The sequence below is a fragment of the Nelusetta ayraudi genome, unplaced genomic scaffold (genome assembly GCF_046127955.1).
Source record: "Nelusetta ayraudi isolate G7.1 ecotype Tasmania unplaced genomic scaffold, CSIRO-AGI_Nayr_v1 ptg000058l, whole genome shotgun sequence".
Classification (NCBI taxonomy): domain Eukaryota; kingdom Metazoa; phylum Chordata; class Actinopteri; order Tetraodontiformes; family Monacanthidae; genus Nelusetta; species Nelusetta ayraudi.
Window position 1 is genome coordinate 1,434,743 of NW_027466108.1, and position 22,180 is coordinate 1,456,922.

Sequence of the window (22,180 nt, forward strand, 5' to 3'; positions counted from 1 at the left end):
CACCTGTGTCTTTGTCCTCGCTGTCTAGCCGCCTGTGGAGGCTTCATTACCAAGCTGAACGGGTCCATCACCAGCCCCGGGTGGCCCAGAGAGTACCCCCCCAACAAGAACTGCATCTGGCAGCTGGTCGCCCCCACACAGTATCGCATCACTCTGCTCTTTGACGTCTTCGAGACTGAGGGCAATGACGTGAGAACTGGGCTTATTTTGAATCAGCGTGGGGTGGGTTTGTTCTGTGTTTTCTCTCTCTGTGTCTGTGTGTGGTTATAATGCACCCATCCACCGTTACACCACCACTCCACTCTTCTTTTTTCCATTCAAGGTTAAGTGTGTTATATATGAAGATTTTGAAAAGAAACAGCGACATGAAGTGGTCAGAATTTTAGATTGCAGCGCTCACCCTCTCACCCTCCCTCTCCCGAGCTTGCCAGTGAACTACGGTGGCCCGCGCATGCAAACCTGGATACCACATCCACCTTCTTCTTTGTTGTTTCTTTTGAGGATGCAAGCGTTCACCCTAAATACAAAAAGTACTGTCAGGCAGCTGGATTGTCCACACCAGGCTTCCTTAGAAATATGGTGGTGCAAGATGGCAGCTAACTGGACGCAAGAACGTTGCTCTATGTTATTATATATATTATATATATATTCTTATATCTATAAATAAGAACCTTTCCAGAAGTACTTTTATTGTACTGCGAGTATACACATTTATTAATGTATTTATGGGCAGTATATTAGGTTTTTACCACCAAATTAAATGTAAATTAGACCAAATATTCCACACTGGACCTTTATAAAGAGAATCAAGAAAGGCAGCAGTCCGCTTACGTGACAAACTCTTTCCCCTGGCGCACAGGTTTGCAAATACGACTACGTTGAGGTTCGCAGCGGGCTGTCGGCCGACTCCAGGCTGCACGGGAAGTTCTGCGGGGCGGAGAAGCCCGAGGCCATCACCTCCCAGTACAACAACATGCGCATCGAGTTCAAATCCGACAACACCGTTTCCAAAAAGGGCTTCAAGGCGCAGTTCTTCTCAGGTGAGTCCTGCGGCGCTGCTGCGTCAGGGGCCCTCTCGTCCGTCTGGTCTCGTCTCGTAACGGGTCTGCGAAGGCTGCAGTCACGGAGAGCACCGCCTCTCTCTTGTACCCCCCTTCAGACAAAGACGAGTGCTCCAAGGAGAACGGCGGCTGTCAGCACGAGTGCGTCAACACGTTCGGGAGCTACAGCTGCCAGTGCAGGAGCGGCTTTGTGCTACACGAGAACAAGCACGACTGCAAAGAAGGTATCCAGTTTCTATGGCGCGTCCTGATATTGTTGTGTTTTTTGTTTTGTTTTTTCAGTGGAGCAGGTGTGTTCTCATTATACTGACTGTAAAATTGCTGAGCTGCTCCATATTAGCATGAGACAGAAGTCCCTAATGGCCTTGGTTTTGTTTTTTTGTGTGTTTTTTTTCTCTCCATACAGCTGGCTGCGATCACACTGTGAATAGTGTGAGTGGGACAATCACCAGCCCAAATTGGCCCGATAAATACCCGAGCAAGAAGGCGTGCACCTGGGCCCTCACCACCACTCCGGGACACCGCATCAAAATTGTATGTGGCACTTCTGCTTCCGCACGCCTGTGTAATTTCACCTGTCAATCAAAGATTTATTCGAGTGGGGCTCCTTGTGCTCGTCTAATTGAATTGCTGAACCCTGTCCGGGGACATCTGTGTTTACCGCAGCGCCGTCGGGCACCGTCGTGCCTTCTCAATTCTTCTCATCCAACGATGACGTGCTGCCCCCTCGTTTTTCGCACACGTGACGGAGAACAAACAGCGTGGAGCGGATCTGTGCTATTTAAACCGACTTGGCGTTCCGTCTTGACCTTTGATTCTAAAAATAGTAAATCAATCCCTGAAAATAGCGACGCGTCACCGGCGAGACGGCGACTTTTCATCGTGCAAATGGGTTTGATCTCATCAATTTCTAACTATAAAGACTCCTCGTTCCCCCCGCAGGCCTTCAACGAGATCGACATGGAGGCTCACCTGGAGTGCGCGTACGACCACATCGAGATTTACGACGGGCGCGACGCAAAGTCTCCTTCCCTCGGCCGCTTCTGTGGCACCAAGAAGCCGCCGCCCATCACCTCCAGCGCCAACAAGCTGTTCGTCCGCTTCTTCTCCGACAACTCTGTGCAGAAGAAGGGCTTCGAGGCGTCCCATACAGCGGGTAAAAGAAATGGCAAAACACGCGCACACACACACACACACACAGCTGAAGTCACAGGGCTGCTGTTAATTTGAGGCCATTGACTCGTCTAATCCATCATGGGTTTGGTTGTGGTGAAGATTGGTCTGGCCTAGAACAGCATTTCAACAGGATGTTTACACTAGCGTTCAAAAGTTTGGGGACACTGACTCATTTGCATTGAACTCCATTATAACCAGCTTCATAATTTAATGGAATGCGCTAAGGAAAAAAAATGAGGCAGGATGTGGGGTACACATTATGGGATGGCTTTGGCTGTTGATGCCTCGGCTGTCTAATTGAATGGGATTTTAGAGAATGAATATCAAGTGCGCAATATGCAGCCACCGTTACAGAAGTTGAATGCTTTAAAATTGCTAAAATGAAGTAAACATTTCTCAAACAAAACTTTGCATTATAATCACAATTAGTTGTGTGTACTAAGCCATACCATACCAACCATAAAACAGCCTATTTTTGGTTTAGTCTTGAAATTCTCTCATTCGCTTTTAATTAGACATTGGAAATGGTTTTCATTAAACACTGAAATGTTCCCTTAAATTACTTATTAAGCACATCTTGACTAATTTCCGTGCACTCTTAATTAATTGCCGAGCATTTTAAGATCATTATTTCAGAAAACAGGTAATGATGGAGTTCAATGCAGAAATGAGTCAGTAACTTTTGAACGGTAGCGTACATCTTCTCAGCGTTTGTTACCGCAAAAACGAACCAGAGGCCTTGGCGACCGTCTCACGTAGCTCATCAACACCGACCGGCCGGCCGTCCTTCCGCTCGCAAAACTGCGTCTTAACGGAAAGCCCTCTCCGTGCAGAGTGCGGCGGTCGCCTTAAGGCCGAAGTCAAAACCAAGGACCTCTTCTCACACGCCCAGTTCGGGGACAACAACTACCCCGGCGCCTCCGACTGCCAGTGGGTGATCTCGGCGGAGAAGGGCTACGGCGTGGAGCTGATATTCCAGACCTTCGAGATCGAAGAGGAGGCCGACTGCGGCTACGACTACATGGAGCTGTTTGACGGGGCCGACATCAAGTCTCCCCGACTGGGACGTTACTGCGGCTCAGGGGTAAGAACGCCCTTTGCTAGACGACTGTTTTTCATTGTACAATTGGAGACGAGACGCAGGCGAGTTGCTCTGGAACTTTGTGCTGCCGTTCAGTGACCTTTTTTTGCGAGAGAGAGAAAAAAAATGGTGGCTTTTTAAATTGCCCCCGGGGCTTTTCATTCTGCACTGCAGCCTTAATCAGTCCGCTGAAGTTTACATGCTCCTTTGAGCTTGGGAGTGTTGGTGCGGGGGCGGGCGGGCGGGCGGGCGTGGGTCGATATAAGTCATCACTGTCTGGCTGCACTATCGGCAGCCAGACAGTCCCTGGCTCTGGTTTCGGACGACAAATTAATAAGCTGCGGCTGGATTCTAGCGCAATCGGGGCCGGCGTCGAGCGGAAAAACAAGTTTCCCTCAGGTCACAGAACAGCCTGATCTCATTTACACACTTCAGTAATACGCTTCAGCCTCTCGCTGACGACTTCTCCTATGAGTCGTTGGCTTCGGGGCCACTTGAAATCTCCAGCACCCCCCTCCCCCGCAACCTCCCTTCCTCCCCCACGGGGGAGTGCCTAGCTCCTCAATCAAGTTTCTTCTTTTTTTTTTTTTTTTTTTACAAAAGAGTTTGAAATAATCTGACACCATTCAGTCCAAAGTGGAGTTTAAAAACTCATTATGCTGTGGGGAGGCCGGTCTCCTGTGGGGTTTTCTCAGTTAAATACAAAACAGCGTATTTCTGGGCCCACAGTGAAAATGTGTCTGCGGCTTGTTGCATTAGATTCCTCGCAGGTAAACCATGACAAATAGCCTTTTGCAGCTATTAGTCACATCGGGGATGGCAGCACGAATCGGCAGTCCGATGCTGCGCGGCAGCTCGAAAGTGACCTTTTTCTTGCTTTTCATTGCCGCTGCTGCAAGACGGCTCGTTATGTTTTATCCTGCAAATATTTTTGCTTGCGTAAGCCGCCCTGACAAAGAGCCGGTCAAGGGATGCACATTTCCTGCGCGGCGCCAGTATAACGTTGTCAATTCCCCGCTCGCTTCATTAAAAGCAGATGGGCTGAGACGATCCTCAGGACAATGGAAATATACAAAGTTGACGTTGCGGTAAATGCTATGCCTGTTTTGGATGAGAAAGCGGCTCCTGCCGAGTGGTGCGGTGCACCTGGAATTCATCACGGAGCATATTTGATCCTCCCTTCTGCAGCAGCCAGAGCTTTAATGAGAATAAGGTCGGACAGGGCCGGTGCAGGTCCAGGACCCCTTCGGGGGCCCCTGACGTTAGACTAAACTTGCACTTTCTTTCCAATCAGAGGCCATTCTTCATGGCCACTGACTTGACTTCCTGTTAAGAGTCTTTGTCAAAAGCACCTTAAAGCTGCAGCACAACATGAACCTGTGGTTTTGTCCCCCTCTCCTCCGACAGCCCCCGGAGGAGATCTACTCGGCCGGTGACTCCATTGTGATCAAGTTCCGCTCCGACGACACGATCAACAAGAAGGGATTTCACGTTCGCTACACCAGCACCAAGTTTCAGGACACACTGCACTCGCGCAAGTGACCAGCGGGGGCCGGAAGGGGCCGTGCGGGGCAGAGGGGCAAGCGGAGGGGCCCCCAGGCGAGGCGCCAGCCCGCCGCTCGGAGACCTTCGGCCACCAAGACGGATCAGACACGACAGAGCAGCCGCAAGACCACCAAACGCACCTCAGCTCCCAGGGGCTCTAGCTCCCCCCTCAGACTGTGAGGAGTAAAGCCATTCTGCAGTACACCTTGTTTTTACCTTTTTATGGTTAGGGGTCGGGGGGGAGGGGCGGGAGCGTAGACGTCTGCTTTAGGAGAGGAAAATGATTGACGAGTCCCCTCCATGTTTTTTCGGTTTCCTTTTTATCTTTCTCCTTTTTAAAAAAAACAAACAAAACAAAACAAACACCAACAACACATGCCTTCTAATTAGAGGCGCTAAGGAAAACAGTGGATTCTCAGGACCTGTAGGACGGCAGGCATCAGCTGACTAGACCCTTTGCTTTTGTCCTGCCAGGGGAGGGGGGAGGGGTGAGGGAGGTAGCGGCGGCGACCGCCCTCCTCTCTTGAAACTCTTCTCCCCAACCCCCCCCCGGTTGGTTCCAGGAGTCCGACTCTGTTAAGAGGATTAGTAACGTCAACTTGAGATTTTGATGCTGTACGTCGGTCAGTTGCATGCAATTACGAGAAGGAAAGAAGGAAAACTGTATTTGTGACAACACCAGCAGCATTTGTAATTGGCATCGTCCTGGCGACCAGCGGCAAAAAAAAAAAAAAGTACTCGTTGTTACAATTAACAAGGAAATTAAGGAAGCAGTTACCATATTAAAGGACTAATCAACAAATCGTGCTCCATGTCTTCTGGTTGGTAATCGCTCGCCCGATGACTGGCGGTTACTGTACCTCCATGTATAAAGTATTGTGTATGATATTTCAAAGGGAACATGTGCTTTTCTCAGCTCGAACCAGTTAGCACTTTACAGTGAATTGTTCCAAAATCATGAGCTTATGAGTTTTTGTGAAATGAAATGCCAGTTCACTTATTTTTAAAATGCATTTTATCTCTTTTCTTCTTCCTCTTTCTTCTTTTTTTTTGGGGGGGGGGTTTTCTAATTGCTCCAATTAGTTTCTCGGGCATACTTGAACATTGTGTGTGCGTGTGCCCTGTGACATGGGGTAATAAAGATATGACTTATGTTTCAGTGTTGATTTACAGGTCTGATGTAAAATAATTTCTCTGCAGAGAAAATGCCTTTTCTTGGTACAATGAAGTATTTCACAAGAACCAAATGAGCCTGGGTATTTATTGTTATAGCAACATATATAATGTAAAGGTGGAACAGTACTGTTGAAATCAGCCCTATAATTGCCTTCTAATGTGTAGCCATTGGTCTGTGTTGAATATAAGATGTTGCTCACATTCCTTTTCTCCCTTTATTTCTTACCGAACAGTGAGAGAAAAAAAAAAATGTCTGCTTCGTGTTTGTGATGCTCAGCCTCTGTTCACGGTATCAGCTGCCAGCTGTTAACTTGTTGGTTCCTTGAAGTCACATGCTCATCCACACTGGTGCAGCTGCTGTTTGAGGGCGATCCAGGACATATGAGTAGGAGGAGTAGCAGCAGCAGCAGCACAGAACTGAGGGCAGTGTCACACTGCTTCACGTTTTGTTTTGACTTTTAAAGTGGGTTTTTTTATTTTCCTGACCTCAAGCAAACGCACAATAGCAACAAATCCAAAAACAGTATCCCTCGTTCACTATTTATAGTCAGAGTTTGTCATCTTACTGGATATTCGTTCCCCTTCACGATACTCTGCTGCAGCTATTTTTCCATTTCTGCTGCATTGTCCTGTTTTTAATAGAAGCATCTATTGTTGAGGAGTAAGGGCTGCGGATTGGCTGCAGATGCACGGTCACAAGTCGGCACACTTCACAAAAGACAACATGCATTTATAAATGACAAAGTTGCCTCAGACACGATGACAACCTTTACTTTTAACACTAACATGCTTTTATGATGTTCAGTTATCTAAGTAGTTGACGTTTCAGCTAATGCAGCATTCTTTGTAGTCTCGTGTCAAGTCAAACAGGCACGCACTCAAAGACACACTCAAGAAATGTCGAAGTAACAATTTAGGATATTGTTATAACCACACAGATAATCCTGATTAAAAAATATATATATAAAAAAATAAAACACATTTTGAGAAGTTGGTAAATGTAATGTAGTCATGAAATTAACACTGATTTAAAATCTAAAAACAGTAACGTCCTCGGTTTAAAAAATCATTTTAGTTTCAATATTTCAACTCTATCTTTAAGTGAGATTAGACATATTTACAGTACAATTTTTAAGTGTAGTGAATTATGCAGAGGCCACATACAACACTATAGTGTGCTGTAATAACTTGTAACCAGTATGCTACTCCAGGCCAAGTTTAATTATGAGTTGAGCGTTGGGGTTGGTGAGGAGTGTCTTCTGCATAGCAATGGAGCACTTTCAATCTCTTTTCCCTGCAATATATGTAGAATTCTCAACCCAGAGACACACACTTGGTCACACAGTGTTTCCTTTTCTTGCACAGTGAAATTATCAAATAAAAATTTTGGCTCCCCAAAAACAAAGGTCTACATTATTGTATCCCCTGTTGTTATTAATCACATTGTCTCACTCTTTTTTTTTTCCATCACAGAGAGCAGGAACCGCCTCGGAAACCTTTGCTTAATGACCCCCATGAAAAATGCATGCGCTTTTTTATTGAAAGTGGAATCTGAGCCGTTTGGTGTGAATAATTAACGGCGTGCCGGCGCAGATGTGAGTCTCCACTGCTGGAGTCCTTGTGTGACAGGTCTTCTTCATCCCGCTCCGCTGCTCTCTTCTTACGTAACAATGCACAAGCGAGACAGCTGCGCTGAGCTCTCACCGCGGAAGAGCTGCATCAATACAATGCTACAATTCAAGATTGTACAAATAAGAAAGCTATCAGAATAAATCGGGTATTTGAAAGCTTTAATATTCAGTCTAGTTAACGAGGTGGATGTTCACCGGTGCTGGTAAACCTTTTGTTGTTGTCTTTGTTCATTCATTCATTCATTTTCCACACCCGCTTCTTCCTGAGCTCAGGGTCACGGCCCGGAATCAAACCCACGACCTTCTTGCTGTGAGGCGGCAGGGCTAACCACTGCGCCACCGTGTCGCCCCTGCTGGCTTGTTATGTTTTTTTTTTAATAGTTTGTTTCTTTGGATACATTTATATATGTATGTCAGCATTTGTGATTAAATATCTTTACAAAAAGAAAACTCGCCGACAACGAAGAAGAAGAAGAAGGAGGAAAAGAGGCTTTTTGAACACGTTTTTATTCCATATCCACAAATAATGCACACTCACACGCCAGTGAAAAATATAGTGGCCTTGCCACAATGGAGAGAGTAATGCGCGGTTTGACAAATGGCCCACACCTCGGCGGAGGGGGCGGGCCGGAGCAGGAGCCGCAGCCGGCGCCGAGGAGGGAGTGAGTGCTGTCTAAACTGTCTGAGAGCAGGGCTGCGTACAGTGAGAGAGTGCCTTGGAGTGTGTCGGAGGGCGTGCGGAGGTTACACCTGCAGGACTCGCTCAACTGACGCCGAGGACAAAAATAGAGAGCTCGGTCCGGCGGGATGGACGAGGACGTGATTGGACGTGAAGCGGCGCCGTGTTGTCTGTGACAGAGATGAAGTAAAACATTGCGCCGCTTGTGGGTAAAAATATGTGTATTTTGAAAAAGTGTGTTCTGGTTGCGCAAGGAGGTGGCGGTTCACCCGCTGGTCATTGCTGATATACTCTTGGGCAACGACCTCTTGGGTAATTTCAAGCTAATTGCTTGTCCAAAATGTACAGCCTCTCTATCAACATCTGCGCCAGAAAAATATAACGTAACGTAACTTTTATCCCTTGCAATATAATTTCACGATTCGGACACTCCTTCCCGTAATACTTTCCTATGTACAAGAACATTTTTCGTGCTTTAGTGATGAAGTCTTGACGTCAAACTCATCAGGCATCAGAAGGCCGGTTCAGAACATGTCACGACAGCTTTGTAACATTTAATAAGTCCGTGCACACACTTTTAATCCGGCCAGCTGTGAGACATCATTGGTCAGAAATGCGGCCGTTAAACATCCAAGTGTGCGGGAACTTTGCGAACGGAAATGGGATGTTTCACAAAACCAGGGCTTTGACTGACGTCAAACGGCAACACCAATCTTCACGGACGTCAGAGCGCGGCACCTCGACGGTGTTCACAACAGCGGGTCACGGAACAGTCAGTTGCTTTTCGACAGCTCAATAGGTTACAGCGAAAACGGTGACTCAGCCAGAGTTTCCCAGCAGAACAGCGAAATCATCCACGCCTCCGGGCTGAGGGGGATGTCGGATCAACAAATATAAAACAGAATAAACCAAACAGAAGCAACATATCTGACTCATCAAGTTATCACATCGGGTCATCCCACCACTCTGAGTCACAAAAGAGAGTTTACACCATATCCAGTCGGAGGAATTCTTCCAATCGGCTGGCAAACACGAGTGAGAACAATGTCTTTAATGAATCAATAATGATGACAAATAGCGAGTGTCACTGTGCCCTATTACACTCTGACATCTTTGTGCTGTAGAATAGTAGACGATCATGTACTGATCAGTTCCTCCTGAGCGTGGGGAGGGACATGCAGTGCTATTTTATCTTTATTTTTCCAGAGAAATTCCAGAGAAATTCCTCTGACTGACATCATCATTGTAAAGTTGGCTGGCCGCTCGGATTCATGCTCTGACCGAGCGCCAGGCCAGCGCTCCCAGGCGCCCTGCCGCCCAGCAGGCGGCCGCTCCCACGGATGCGGCCGCCGCCACAGCCAAGGCGGCTTTCAGGACGGCCCCCGGGGGGCGCCGAAAGTGGGCGGGGCCCACGCACGCCAGCATGGCCACAGTGGCAGTGAGGGTGAACAGGATGGACACGGCGGTGTTGATGGCCACGATCTGGCCGAACTTGGCGAAAGGCACGATGACGCAGAAGAAGAGCGGCACCGTGGAGATGACAGTGGTGACGGCGCTGGACAGGATGGCCACGCCCACCTGGTCCACTGCCTCCAGGCTGCGCCGCCGCCTCTCGGCCCCGGCCTCCTGGAGAGAAGAGGCGTTACAAATTAAAATGCCTAGCGTGTTTTCATAAATTGCCACGTGTGAATTAACAATTTTTTTTTTTTACTGTACAGTATTTTCAGGTATCTGTACTTCACTTGAGTATTTTTTATTTTTTTTTTTACATTTAACACCTTACATTTGTACACAAATATCTGTACTGTTCTACTTCTTAAATTGGAAAAACTTGCTCCGTATTTTTGTGTGTAAATGATACAAATTTGGTTAAAAGTAATTCACTTAATATATTATAGTATATACTCTGTAGTGTAATCTGCTGTTGTGTAGGTTAATATAAAATTGGATCATATTTTAGAGGGAGATTATTTTAGAGTACCTTGGCTTCGCAGTCAATGTTCAGTACATTTTCAGTATGGAGAAAAGTAAAAATGTAGATTAATCAAGAGTGTAAACAACCAGTAATGGCTGACTGGTCGTAACTATTACTAATTACATTTTGGGTGTGTTGCAGTTGAAAAAAACAAAAACAAAACTATACCGTCAAGAGTAGCAAAGCTGTTATAAATGATCCAGATGCTCATCAAGACCCTCTGGTCAGTTCAGTCCAGACTGTCCAGATCAACTTTTTCATTTTTGCAAAATTATCAACTAATGTTACAATGAAATGACTTAAATACATTTCATTTACATTACCTGCACTTTCTTACTTTTACTTGAGTAAAGGAGTCGAATCAGTACTTTTACTTTTACCAGAGTATTCTTTGTACACAAGTATGTGTACTTTTAGTTAAGTACAGAATCAGAATACCTTTGCCACCCCTGCAAATCACTCACAAGGACAGTTAGTTACACAAGTCTATACTCCCTGACCGAGTTGTGATCGGGCGAGGACCGGATGCTCTCCCCGGCCAGCAGGTATCCCTCCACCAGGTGAAGACAGTAATCCACCGAGGAGCCCACCAGTATGGACAAGGAGATGGCCTCCACCGCTCCCATCTCCCAGCCCAGCCAGTACATGATGGCAACCACCAGGCAGATCACTCCTGCAGCCAGGGCCAAAAAAAGCTCCAAATTAAAGACGCAAATCTTGACCCCATGAGTCCGACCTTCATCTTCGTCCAGGCGGAGGATTTCTGAGTGTCACTTCCAAATAAACGGCCTCGCGGCGCGCTTACCTAGAATTGTCGAGAGCACTGGCAGCAGCAGCAGAGGATGGGCGGTGAACACGGACACAGCTGCCACACAGATGGCCAGAGAGAGCAGCAGACTCCAGAGGGCGCTCTCCACACCTACAAGCACGTCATACAGCGTTTTATTATTACTACTATTATTATTATTGTTAGATGTTTTTACTTGCAGCTGCTGCTTCATTCTCCCGCTACACCCGCTGCACAGTAAAACATGAGGAGTCGTCTCGCTTGCCTATGATTTCCATGAAGATCTGCTTCCAGTGCTCGCAGGTCTGGAAGCCCCGCTGCAGTGCCGAGGACTGCGGGAGGGAGGCGAGCTGCTCCTGGATGAAGTTTTCCCACTGGAGGAAGTCGGAGTAGGTCTGGAAGGAGGATTTCCCCTTGTATGTGGTCTGTTAAAAAAAAAAAGAAAAAGAAAGAAAGACAGGAAGGAGAAGTTGAACTGAACAGACGGTTTACATGTTTGGAATGAAAGATCTGGAGGGCACTCCAGAGTCAGAGCACGTGCGGCGTGAAAGGCTCAAAAATTGGTGTGACTCACCGACTCAAACGCCATTGACAGCCAGCGGACTTTGCCGCCGTGTAGTCCCACTGCACCATGGGACAGCTGGCCCGGGAGAAGGTTGGGTTCCGGGAGGGAGTGACACTCAGGATGGAGCAGAGGCAGAACAGAGGAGAGTTTATTACCTGCAGGGACAAGAGGGAAATACAACAGGTTCACGCTTCGACAGCAGAGGATTACATTTGTTGTTCAGCTCTTTGTATAACTACTTTTATTCTGTGCAAGAGTCTCCAGGTGCATTTGTAGATTATTTTCATTTTGATTTTTTTTTTTTTTTTTCATTATTCTGCTCTTATTTTTCTGAGGTAATTACTTTTTTTTATCAACCGAACGACAAAACAACCGACCACATAATCCAATCGTACAATTTTTTCTTAACTGAAATAAGCAGAACATTAATCACCCTGTGGTAGTTTCATTTGCATTTTTGTTTTAAATAACAATCAAGCCGTTATGTTGCTGGTAAATAAACTGAACCGTTGCTCAATGCAACTAAGAAGCCTTAATCCTTTGTTGGGGAGTTACCTGAAGGCAAGCACTGCGCTCCTCCTGGCTTCACCAGCTGCTTGTTGGCACTAATGGCTTTACAGATTTTGCAAAGATGGCCCATTTCCTGCAACACATCGAAGTCCGGGTCCAGTATGACGCTGCCCTTTGAAGAGAGTTCAACACCATGTCAACGACGACGACAGCATCCCGACTTCCGCTTGGCTTGTCACAGTATATCAGCTGCGTGGGTGCAAGCAGGGGGGTTGGGGCCTCACCATATCTCCAATGACATGGTTGTCCCTGCGCTCGGTTCGGTTCACTCCCAGGATGCCAAAGACGACAAAAACCATGGCCCCAGTGTCGACCAGAGGGCGCACTGCCGGGCGGCCGCACACACCGCCACTGCAAGGGTTGAAGCCAAACGTCTTGGACGGCTTAGCGTTGGCCGCAGATGAAGGATCTGTGAAAATAGAATCAAAGAAAGGGGGAGAAAAAAAATCACTTCAAGGCATTTATTTACACAGAGTTGGAATATGTGTACATGCTGAGCGCTGCTGTAATAACCCTCTCGCAGGCTGTATTTATACACGGAGTCGTGCAGCTGCTTCCCCTCTATTTCTGGCTCTGTTGTGAGAATGAATGGCGCACACACATAAAATAAAGACATGTTTTTCCTGACAGGTTAAAGGTTGAACTGGTTGAACTCTGCACTTGACTCCTTAATGTCACTGTTACTGTGTATTTTAATGTTCTTATATGGTCTTCTTTTGTGTGTGATTTTAATGATGTCAATAATGTTAATTGACATGTTGTAACTGTTTTCTTATTAGGGACAGACCCAGCGAAAGAGCAGTTCTGGAACAGAGCAGGTCTATTGTCTATATGTTTATTATTATCATTCCGCCACGTGTTCAAACCCCATTGTGACCCACTTATCATACTCCAAAATGTGCCTGTGAAGGTTCTCAGTCATCCAGGTCATCTTAAGGTAGAAGGGCTGAGTTAGGGCAACTGGACTTATTCTTGTGATCTTGAAGATGTTTTTGCCTCTCATCCAAAAGGCTTCTTCAGTTCTGAATAGGGTTTGGAGAGACCCAGATATTATCCAACCCCTTTTCAGAACTGAAGAAGCCTTTTGCACGAGAGGCAAAAACATCTTCAAGATCACAAAAACAAGTCCTGTTGCCCTAACTCAACCTTTGTGCCATACTCCCAAACTCACAAAATTTGGAAAGCAGGTCAGAATTGGTGAAAAATGTCATAACATGAAGAGAAAATGCCAAAATTTGCTCCATACAGAGACCCAAAGACACTTACATGGCCACTAGGAAGGTCGCAGAGACATGGGACAAAAACCCATGTGTTCTTCTTATCAAGCCCTACATTTCGTACATAAGACCTTGATGATTAAAAGTGGGTCAAATGAGTTGCGAGATTCTGGCAGTTTTGGTTTTCTGGCCCCTCAAAGTCGTGGTACATACATGATTGAGCGATGGCCATACTTTCGCCTAGGAACGAGCGACAGTCATGGAACTAACACTTAATGTGTTTGTCTGTGTAAAGTTTACAATTTACTAATAATTCTATGACATCACATAAACTAGAAGGGCTGCATAATAGTCCACACTTGTCATATAGTCTCTGGCAGACAGAGGTGCATTTCAACTGGGAGCTCAGCTCAGTCATTGTGCCCGGGGGCTTTTCAATTCTGTTTGTTTTCCTCACTTCCTCTTTCTCTCTCCTAATGTGTTTTCACTGAACTTTGGTTCTTGACGTGTAAGTACAAATAACAAAACAAAATAAAAAAAGGCAAGCTGAGCCAAAATCCTTACAGCAGGAGAACGCAGATATCTTGCTGTTGTGGGAGCTGCCTTGAACTCCCACAGAAATTCTATGAAATGCTAAACTAACTCAGGCAGTCTTTTCGGTGAGTTTCATAGTGTTTAGTGTTTTTTTCCCCCTGCAAAAAAATGTATTTTTCAATTTTCCGACGTGTTAAAATTTTGAATTCTACCAGCCTTTCTCATGATAAATTATCACTGGATGGTCATTTCGGTGACTGGCTAGGTGTTAAGAGTATTTATTTTTTTTTGCCCCAAAGAAAAAACCGACATACAATGTATTGTGTATTTTGTACTATGTCAATTTGTCAATTTTCGGGCATGTTGAGATATTGCATTCTACCACTATGTCTCATGCTAAACTAAGGGGGTCATTTTGGTGAGTTTTGGGTGGTTTAAAATATTTTTTTTGTTGCCCCAGAAAAAAATGACATACCAAAGTATGTGGATCTTTCAATTTTTGGACATGTTGAGATTGAGACTCTGTCTCATGCTAAACTAACGTAGGATGGCCATTTCGGTGACTTTCAGGCTGTTCAGAGTATTTTTTGTATTTTTTTTTTCCTCCGGAAAAAAACAGCATCCTGCAGTTTGTCGATTTTTCAATTTTCAGACTGAGATTTTGCATTCTACCACTCTGGCTCACTCAGCAGGAGTCGGCAGGCGTCGACAGACACAGCAAGCCTTGAATGCCGCTTGCAGCTTTAAACGTTTATATTCTTGCTCCCTTCTGTATAAAGCAGTACATGCTGCATTGACCTGTATGAATAGTGCTATATAAAAAAAATCTACATAAAGACTGCCTTCTTCCGCGAATGATTCCTGACCCCCAGGTCACTCACCACCAGGCGGTGGAGTGTAAAAGGTGCCCTGCGACGGTCCGTCGGGCCCAGAACTGATGCTGCAGCCAGGAGGGCTGACACACACTCGGCTGGGGTGAGGTCTCAGGCGGCGCTGAGCAAAGAACAGTTTCCTAAAAAGAAAAAAAGAAAAAAAAAAGGGGGGGGCGGATTTGGGGGGGTCGCAGAGCTAAGGTGACACAAAATCCAACCCCCCAGTCGCCCTCCAAATTTTCCCCCCTCTGCGCTTTTCACCTGCTGTGTTGCTGCGGAGACAACGCGGCAAAGAAGGTGAACTCTGGCGTCCAGCCGTGACGGGGGTCACATGGGGCGGACGTGATCATCCAGCTGGGGTACGGGTGGTACACATGGGAAACACACACTGTCATTCTCGAGGTGTAATTGCTGCAGGGACGATTATAAGCCTATCCAGATGAAACAAGATTTGTTACAGGCAGCTTTAGTGACGGACAGAACAGACGGGAGACAGAACGTTCACAAGGAACCTTGAAAGGTGATTGCTTTCGACTCGCTAACCTGAAAGGACGGCACCTCCTGGGGATCCGTGCTGCACGCTTTCCATGGCGAGGGCACGCTGGTGTTCAGGGAGAAGCGGTAGAGAGTAGTCGACGTTCCCAGGTCCAACTTTGATATGTAGACTGTGAGTAAAGAGACTTCACAAAAAAAGGGGCAGCATATCAAAAGGAGTAAAGATGATAAAGACAAAGTGGGAGGTTTATGAGCGCTGATTGTTTTACCCGTTTCATTGGTGCTTGAATCTGGTCTAACCGAGCTGCGATGGACGTTGGAGGCGCCCGGGCTTTGCGGATGTGTGGAGAACTTAAACGAGGACGTGTGGGTGTACAGAGGGTGTGGCTTCTCCATGAAAACACCTGCTGGATGCAACACGTGAAGAAAATAAACACTGGGCCAAGACAAGGAGAATATGGGAAGGTGGGAAGGTTTGAAGGTGCGCACCTGAGCACATGGGGCAGGAGATACCCTGACCGCTGAGGTTGCTCCTCAGAGCCAGCAGGGTCTGGAGGTTGGTGTCCTGGCGGAAGAGGATGGGTGCATGAGTGGCCGGCCTCAGGAGGCTGCAGCAGCCAGCAGACAAGAACAGCAGTAGCAGGAAGGCGCCTGGGTTGACAGGGGGAGGGTGATGAATAGGGTGAGGGAGGAAGGTGTGATGGAGGAGACAGAGCAGCTGAGGGCAGCACCAGCAGGGAGGATCAATTCCAGCCCTTCATGATGAGTTGGAGGGTGACAACATCATAGTCCTCTAATGGACCATAAATCCTCACAGGACTTTTTGATTTTTTTTTTTAAAGGTTTGATCTGAACATTATTCAGCAGTGTTGGAAAAATTACTTTGAAAAGTATAAGTGGTTACAATGACAAGTTACCCTTTTAAAAATGTAATAGCAGTGTATCTATTTCAGTTACTTTAGAATAGTAATGTAACTAATTCCTTTTAAAGACATTTTGATTACTTTTCAAAAAGATTTGGCAACTGTTTAGACCTGTCAGTGTTGAGCTTCCAGCAGCACTCTAAACAACGACAACAACAAATAACAACCATGACAAGGTCTAACTTCAGTACCAATTTTCACTGTGACATTATTCTGATATACAAAATCAGGGCAGCATAACCTAATTTTTCAGATCAAACTTTCGTCTGTGGAGGGAAACAGAAGAAGACGGTGCTCGTGCCAAGCCAGTGTACAAGAAAACCATGCAAAGCAACTTCAAAATAATGTTAAACAAAGAACCCAGCCTTTTTTGGAAAAAGTTAGTCAGATGTGATTAAAATTGTAATCATAAATAATTCCATAAGTAACTGTAATATAACTGATTTTTGACTAAAACTATGTTTGATTATGTAACTCGTTACTCCTCGACACTCAGAGATATTGCTCAAATATAACGGTTGATTTTTGAAATCGGGGATGTTTCCGTTCTCTCAATTCCCGTTTGCTTTCAAGAGACGATCGCAATCCTCACCCAGAACGGCTTTCCGTCTCTCCACCACCGGCTCGGCTACCCAGTGCTTGAGGGCCCACTGGAGATTTGTGCTCACCACACCCACATGCCGCTGCCCCGGAGCGGACGCCGACGTCTCCACCGACAGCGATAAAATGGCCGTGTCCCCGTCTGTGTCAGCCGAGCCTGGTTCGAGACAAAGACCCGGGTATCAGTGGCTCCTGTCTTTTATAGCCCGAGCTCAATCCCTTCTGCCAACCCTCCCGATCCCCCCCCCACTATTCACACAATGCTGTGGGGGAGATAATAATCTCACCTGGCTCCAGCTCCACTGACAGAAGCGCCACGTCGTCGTCCTCGTCCGACAGAGGCCCGTGACTGGCTGACAGGCCCCAGAAGAGCTTCCAGCTACGGGGGAGGCAGAGATTTACCGTTGGCGTGCAAGGACGGAGATAACGGCGGCACGGCCTAAAGAGTGAAGGGCAGGGAGGAAGCGGCGCCTCACCGGCTCATCCAGGTGTGCTCTCGGGGCTCCACACACTCGGTCCACACACACAGCGCAGCTGGCATCAGCACGGACACCCAGAGCCAGCAGCAGCTGACGATGAGGGCCATGAACAGGCCAAAGTCATGCACGGCTGGGATCTAAGTGTCAGTTTGGACAAAGGGGGAACACAGCAGAGAGGACCTGTCAGGGCGTTCAATATGTGCTCATCTGATGGAAAATAAGAAGGCGTTAGAAGAAGCAAGGGACACATTTTTTGCAAAACCACAGTCGGGAGGTAGTTTCATATCGCATTTGGACAGATGCGTCTCAGTCTGAACAGCACCAAACACACCGATCGATTTGACCTCTGGCCCCCCCCCGTGTATTTCGCACACTGATTAGAAGCTTCGTCAGCCCATGTGGACTTTCCGCACAGATCTCATCAAGACTTTTTTCCGTGATTACCTGAGAGAAGGTGTTGGCAGCGTAGGCAGCTGCGGTGGTGAAGGAGGTGAGGAAAGTGGCTCGGCCGGCTGTTTTGATGGTATAGATCATGCGGCGCCGCGGCTGTCGCAGATGGGAGGCCTGTCTGAAGGTGCTGATGAACACGAACACGTCATCCACCCCTGCGGAGCGGTGAGGGAGCAAAGGGGGCGGGGGCTTTAGCTCGCACTCTGCCTCGGAGCACAAGTGCACAGGTGTTTTCACGCCTTCGAGAGGGAGACTGACATTTTGCAAACAGCTTTGTTTACTTGTATTCCGCAGTTAGACGAGCCACTGGAAGATTTACATATATTAATTGATCGAGCTGCCTGCAGGGGGATTATTCTCTCCTCTGAGGTGTAATTCCCTTTCTAAGGTCACCTCACATGCTGCCGTGCTACACCTGCATTATTAAACACAGCCGAAGATGTGGTGTTTTTTCTTCAAATGCAGTGTACTTTCACCACAATCTGATGCATTGCAAACTTTAGAAATGGCCCCATTTATAGTCACCCTGCGCGACATGTTAGATGAGTCACCCCATTGAAGCAGTTTCAGGCACAAAGTTCTTATTACATAAGCGCAGCTGTACATAGACATGTCAAAGAGAATAAGACTGAAGCTAAGGTTCTGACGGAGAAATAGGGATTTAAAAGCTAATATGACACATTACATGTTTTTGTAAGACATTTTTTTTGCTGACATTTTCCTTTCCTTGATTTAAATACGTTTTCTAAACTCCGTCTGCATTATGCATTAGGCATGGAAGTGAAGAACCACACTTCAACAACAAAACCAAATAATGACTTAGTGTAATTTCCCCACTGGTGCACTCCCCCTTACCAATGCCAATGATAACAAAAGCCGCCACTCCATTCAGGATGCCCAGGTACCTCACGCCGAACACAACATGGTATAAGAAAAGAGCCATGAGGCAGCTCAGTCCGATGCTCGCGAGTCCAAAGAAAGTCAGAAACACTGTCAAGGGAGAACAAGGACACTTGTCAACACTCACACGATTCCAAACACTGCAAAAAGACACATACAAAGGAAGCTATGAGGATGAATGAGGTGCAGGTCCTACCAGAGAAGGAGGTGAGGACGAAGACGAGCAGCGTGATGCAGGCACCGCTGATGACGGCCAACATCATGTCGTTGTGGAAAGTGTGTCTCACCTCGTTGTCAAACAGCTCCGTGCCGCCGTACAGCACCTTCACCTGGCTGGAGCGAGTGAGGAGGAGAGAGAAAGAGATCTGACCTCAGCTGTGGAGACCGTAGTAGACATACAGCAATTGATGGTATTATGAGGTGCATCAATTCAGGGAGGAATAAGTACGACGTGAAATGCACAGCCCGCCATTGACATATAAGCAGAGCCAGCTGTTCATCCTGACCTGGTGGACTGCTTGGCCAGGATGTCTGTATACTGAACCACAAAGTCTTTGAAGCGAGCTCGCTGCTCGTCAGCCCGGTCCTGCAGGGAGTAGAAGGACGGCAGCGGAGATCCGAAGTGAATCTCACTGCGTAGGAGGGAGGAGGACAGACGCTCAGGGGAAAGCGTCTCATCCACGTACCAGTAGAACTGTGGGTGGGTGATGGCCAGACTCAGCGAACCTGCAGGGGAGGGGAGGAGGCGGAGGGGGCAACACACAAAGACAAGTCTGAGTCTGCAGCTGCTCCGCATTCTGCCTTTTTCATTTTCTCCCACTGACTCACAGAGGTGGGAAGTAACAACGTACAAATATTTAGTTTCTGTACTTAAGTCGATTTTTCTGGTGTCTGTTTTATTTATTACAATTATTACAATTTGAATTATATAATACATGAGACAACTGTTTGCTTTTACTTCCTACATTTCCGCACACAAAAGTGTATATTTCTACTCCTTACACTGGAAAACATGCTTGTTACTTTGGTGTTTAAAAGTGTGTAAAGGATACAAATTTTGTTAAAAGTAATTCACATATTATTTTTAGTTGTTGCTTGAAGTGAGGCTGTCTGACCTCTGCTGCTGTGTAGTTAAAAAATAATAGAGGATTCTATTTTAGAGGGAGACTTATAACAAATGCTTTTAATGCTTTGTTTCATTAATACCAAAAACATTTGACCTTTTACAGAAGTGCACATTCTAAACTATACCTTTACTTAGGTAAATGAGTTAAATAAATGCTTTGACTTTTAACACAGTGTTTTATTTTATTTTTTTACACAAGTATCTGTACTTTTACTTTAGTACAAAATGTGAAAACTTTCGCCGGCTCTGCCGACTCACCCTGAATGTCGGCCAGATCCGGGCCCATGCCGTCGTAGTAGATCTTCCCCGCTCTCTCGCTGGGGTAGAGGTAGGACAGCAGCGAGCTGGGCGGCGAGCAGTAGGACGGCCCCAGCGGCAGGTCCCTCAGCATCTCCAGCGGCTTCCAGCAGAACTGCTGGAACTGCGGCTGCTGCATGAGCAGCCGCTCCACATGGTGGATGGTCCGCAGGCGCTCCGGGGTGAAGATGTTGCCCTCGCCACCTCCATCCTCCCCCTGAGCGACGAACACCAGCTCGATCCTCCACATGGCCTGGCTCTGCACGTAGTAGTCTGGAGCGGACCTGCGCTTCCTGGCGGGCGGGAGAGAGGAGTTCCCTCGCGGTGGTCTCCCCTCGACCTCCGTCGCTCTGAGCCTCTGGCGCTGCTCCGTCTCGCCCCGGGCTGAATCGGCCCTTTCATCCGGCCCTGCAGGTGCGCCCCTCCTCTGATCAGGAGGAGCGAGGGGCCTCGGACCTTCAGCCCTGCGCCTGCTCAGCTCCCCCGCCAAGAGCTCCTGCAAGTCCAGGTCCCGCCGGCGTCGGTCCCAGGAGCCCAGCTCGGACTTGACGGCGATGGCGAGGGCGTCGAAGCGCTCGGCCGAGAAGTGGCTGTGAACCTCGAAGGCACTGTAGGACAGGTCGATGTCCAGGGGAGGGCAGTAGAGGAGCATGTAGGCAAACAGGGCGCACGGCACCAGCACCGCCGCCCCCAGGACCACCCCGCTGGCCGCGGGCCGAGTGTAGACCCACCCCACCGCCCTCCAGGGCCCGGACGCCTCCCCCTCCCCCGTGGAGCAGCTCCGCCTGGCTCCTACATCCTCATCCTCATCTTCCTCCTCGCCTTCCTCCCCCCCCCAATTGGGCTGGAACAGCAGCGCCTCGTCCTCCACGTCCATGCCGCCACCTGTCAGGGACACAAACAGCAGCAGTGAGATTATGGCCCACTTAAATCTCTGTTTCCTCCACTCCAGGAGCGCGGAACAGATGGAAGACGGCGTTTGATGTGAAGACCAAGGTAACTCCTGAAGTTTCAGCCCGGCAAGGCAAGGACGAGAGAATTAGCCGTGACCCACAGCAGCTGGCTGCAGCTCCTGGCGGCCGACCTTTTCCTCTCCCAGGGAGGCTACGGGGAAAACGGTTTCTCCGGCTGCTGCTTTGAGATGCGGATCACAGGCGCAGCGGGCGGGAGGGTTAAATTCTGAGATTTGATTCTCCTCGGCCCGAGCCGTCAGGAGGGACGGGAGGAGCTGCTGCCGGCGGTGCTTCTGGATCAGCAGCCACAGTGGCGGACGACCGCTCTGCGGCAAATTAAATCATCTCACTTGTCTAATTACTGACAAGAGGAGTGAATGGGATATTAGGCCGGGCCGCAGAATGGGAGAGGACTTATCGCCGTTTATGACAGGCCACCTTTGACTCGTGGTGTCGGTGGCCGGTGATTTGCATTCAGGTTGCGGTGAACCCTGTAACCGAGGCGATTCATCATCCCTCTAAAGGTCGGCCGGGCAAGAGGATGATTTTTGCAAGTATGAATAACACGGCTTCTCTGTAGCCGGAGTGAGAGGCCGATATAAATCAGAGCAAACAAATGTTAGCTTATGAATCAATACTCGCACACAAAAAAAGGCCCTCAGCATTGGCAAAGATTTGTCGATCCCTGCGGTGAGATTGGTGATTTATAGGCGGTTTCTTTGTTTTGTGCTTTTAAAATGAGAGAACTGTACTTCACTGCTACGCTAAAGGAGGAACTGCTCATGCCTGCAGCAGGAAAACAAAAAAAATCACCACTGGGGGCCTGAAAATGGTTATGTTTCATGGCCACGACGCTGTTAGCCCTGACTCTACAGATTCTGTCACGCTGAGAGTTCCTCTGTCCGCAGGACTCACAGGTGCTAATGAGGCTCTGTGATGTATTTCTCCTCAATGACGGACAGATAAGAGAGCCCGTTAACACAATGCTGCTTTTCAGCACCAGAAAGGTGCCTCGTTTTGAGCTTTTGGTCTTTTTTCATCCACGCATCACTTCAGTTTTTCAACCACCACTTCATCTCCTCACACCC

The 22,180-nt window shown here is 47.6% G+C and overlaps 2 protein-coding genes across 4 annotated transcripts in view; one reads left to right on the plus strand and one right to left on the minus strand.

Annotated features, from left to right (window-relative positions):
• bmp1a (bone morphogenetic protein 1a) overlaps positions 1 to 6,017 on the plus strand; it is a 32,116-nt gene extending 26,099 nt beyond the window's left edge. Inside the window, exons 14-20 of one of the 3 annotated variants that reach the window (XM_076038890.1) lie at positions 29 to 222; positions 860 to 1,040; positions 1,160 to 1,285; positions 1,468 to 1,595; positions 2,004 to 2,217; positions 3,130 to 3,321; positions 4,726 to 4,866. In XM_076038890.1, coding sequence (XP_075895005.1) covers positions 29 to 222; positions 860 to 1,040; positions 1,160 to 1,285; positions 1,468 to 1,595; positions 2,004 to 2,217; positions 3,130 to 3,272 — 986 coding nt within the window. In that variant the 3' untranslated portion in view covers positions 3,273 to 3,321; positions 4,726 to 4,866. Of the gene's footprint in view, positions 1 to 28; positions 223 to 859; positions 1,041 to 1,159; positions 1,286 to 1,467; positions 1,596 to 2,003; positions 2,218 to 3,070; positions 3,322 to 4,725 lie in introns of all 3 variants that reach the window. The other 2 variants (XM_076038888.1, XM_076038889.1) reach the window with 2 other exon arrangements.
• Positions 6,018 to 8,157: 2,140 nt separating this feature from the next.
• disp3 (dispatched RND transporter family member 3) lies at positions 8,158 to 21,060 on the minus strand. Its single transcript, XM_076038991.1, has 20 exons — positions 20,101 to 21,060; positions 19,223 to 19,442; positions 18,913 to 19,049; positions 18,672 to 18,806; positions 17,811 to 17,971; positions 17,364 to 17,503; positions 17,175 to 17,266; positions 16,880 to 17,044; positions 15,854 to 16,015; positions 15,634 to 15,768; positions 15,413 to 15,549; positions 15,131 to 15,300; positions 14,879 to 15,009; positions 12,471 to 12,655; positions 12,232 to 12,358; positions 11,686 to 11,831; positions 11,377 to 11,536; positions 11,130 to 11,243; positions 10,825 to 10,997; positions 8,158 to 9,975 (listed from the first exon to the last, which is right to left on the minus strand). The coding sequence occupies exons 1-20, from the start codon at positions 21,014 to 21,016 to the stop codon at positions 9,619 to 9,621; spliced, it is 3,963 nt and encodes a 1,320-aa protein (XP_075895106.1). The 5' UTR covers positions 21,017 to 21,060; the 3' UTR covers positions 8,158 to 9,618.
• Between the last annotated feature and the right edge of the window lie 1,120 nt (positions 21,061 to 22,180).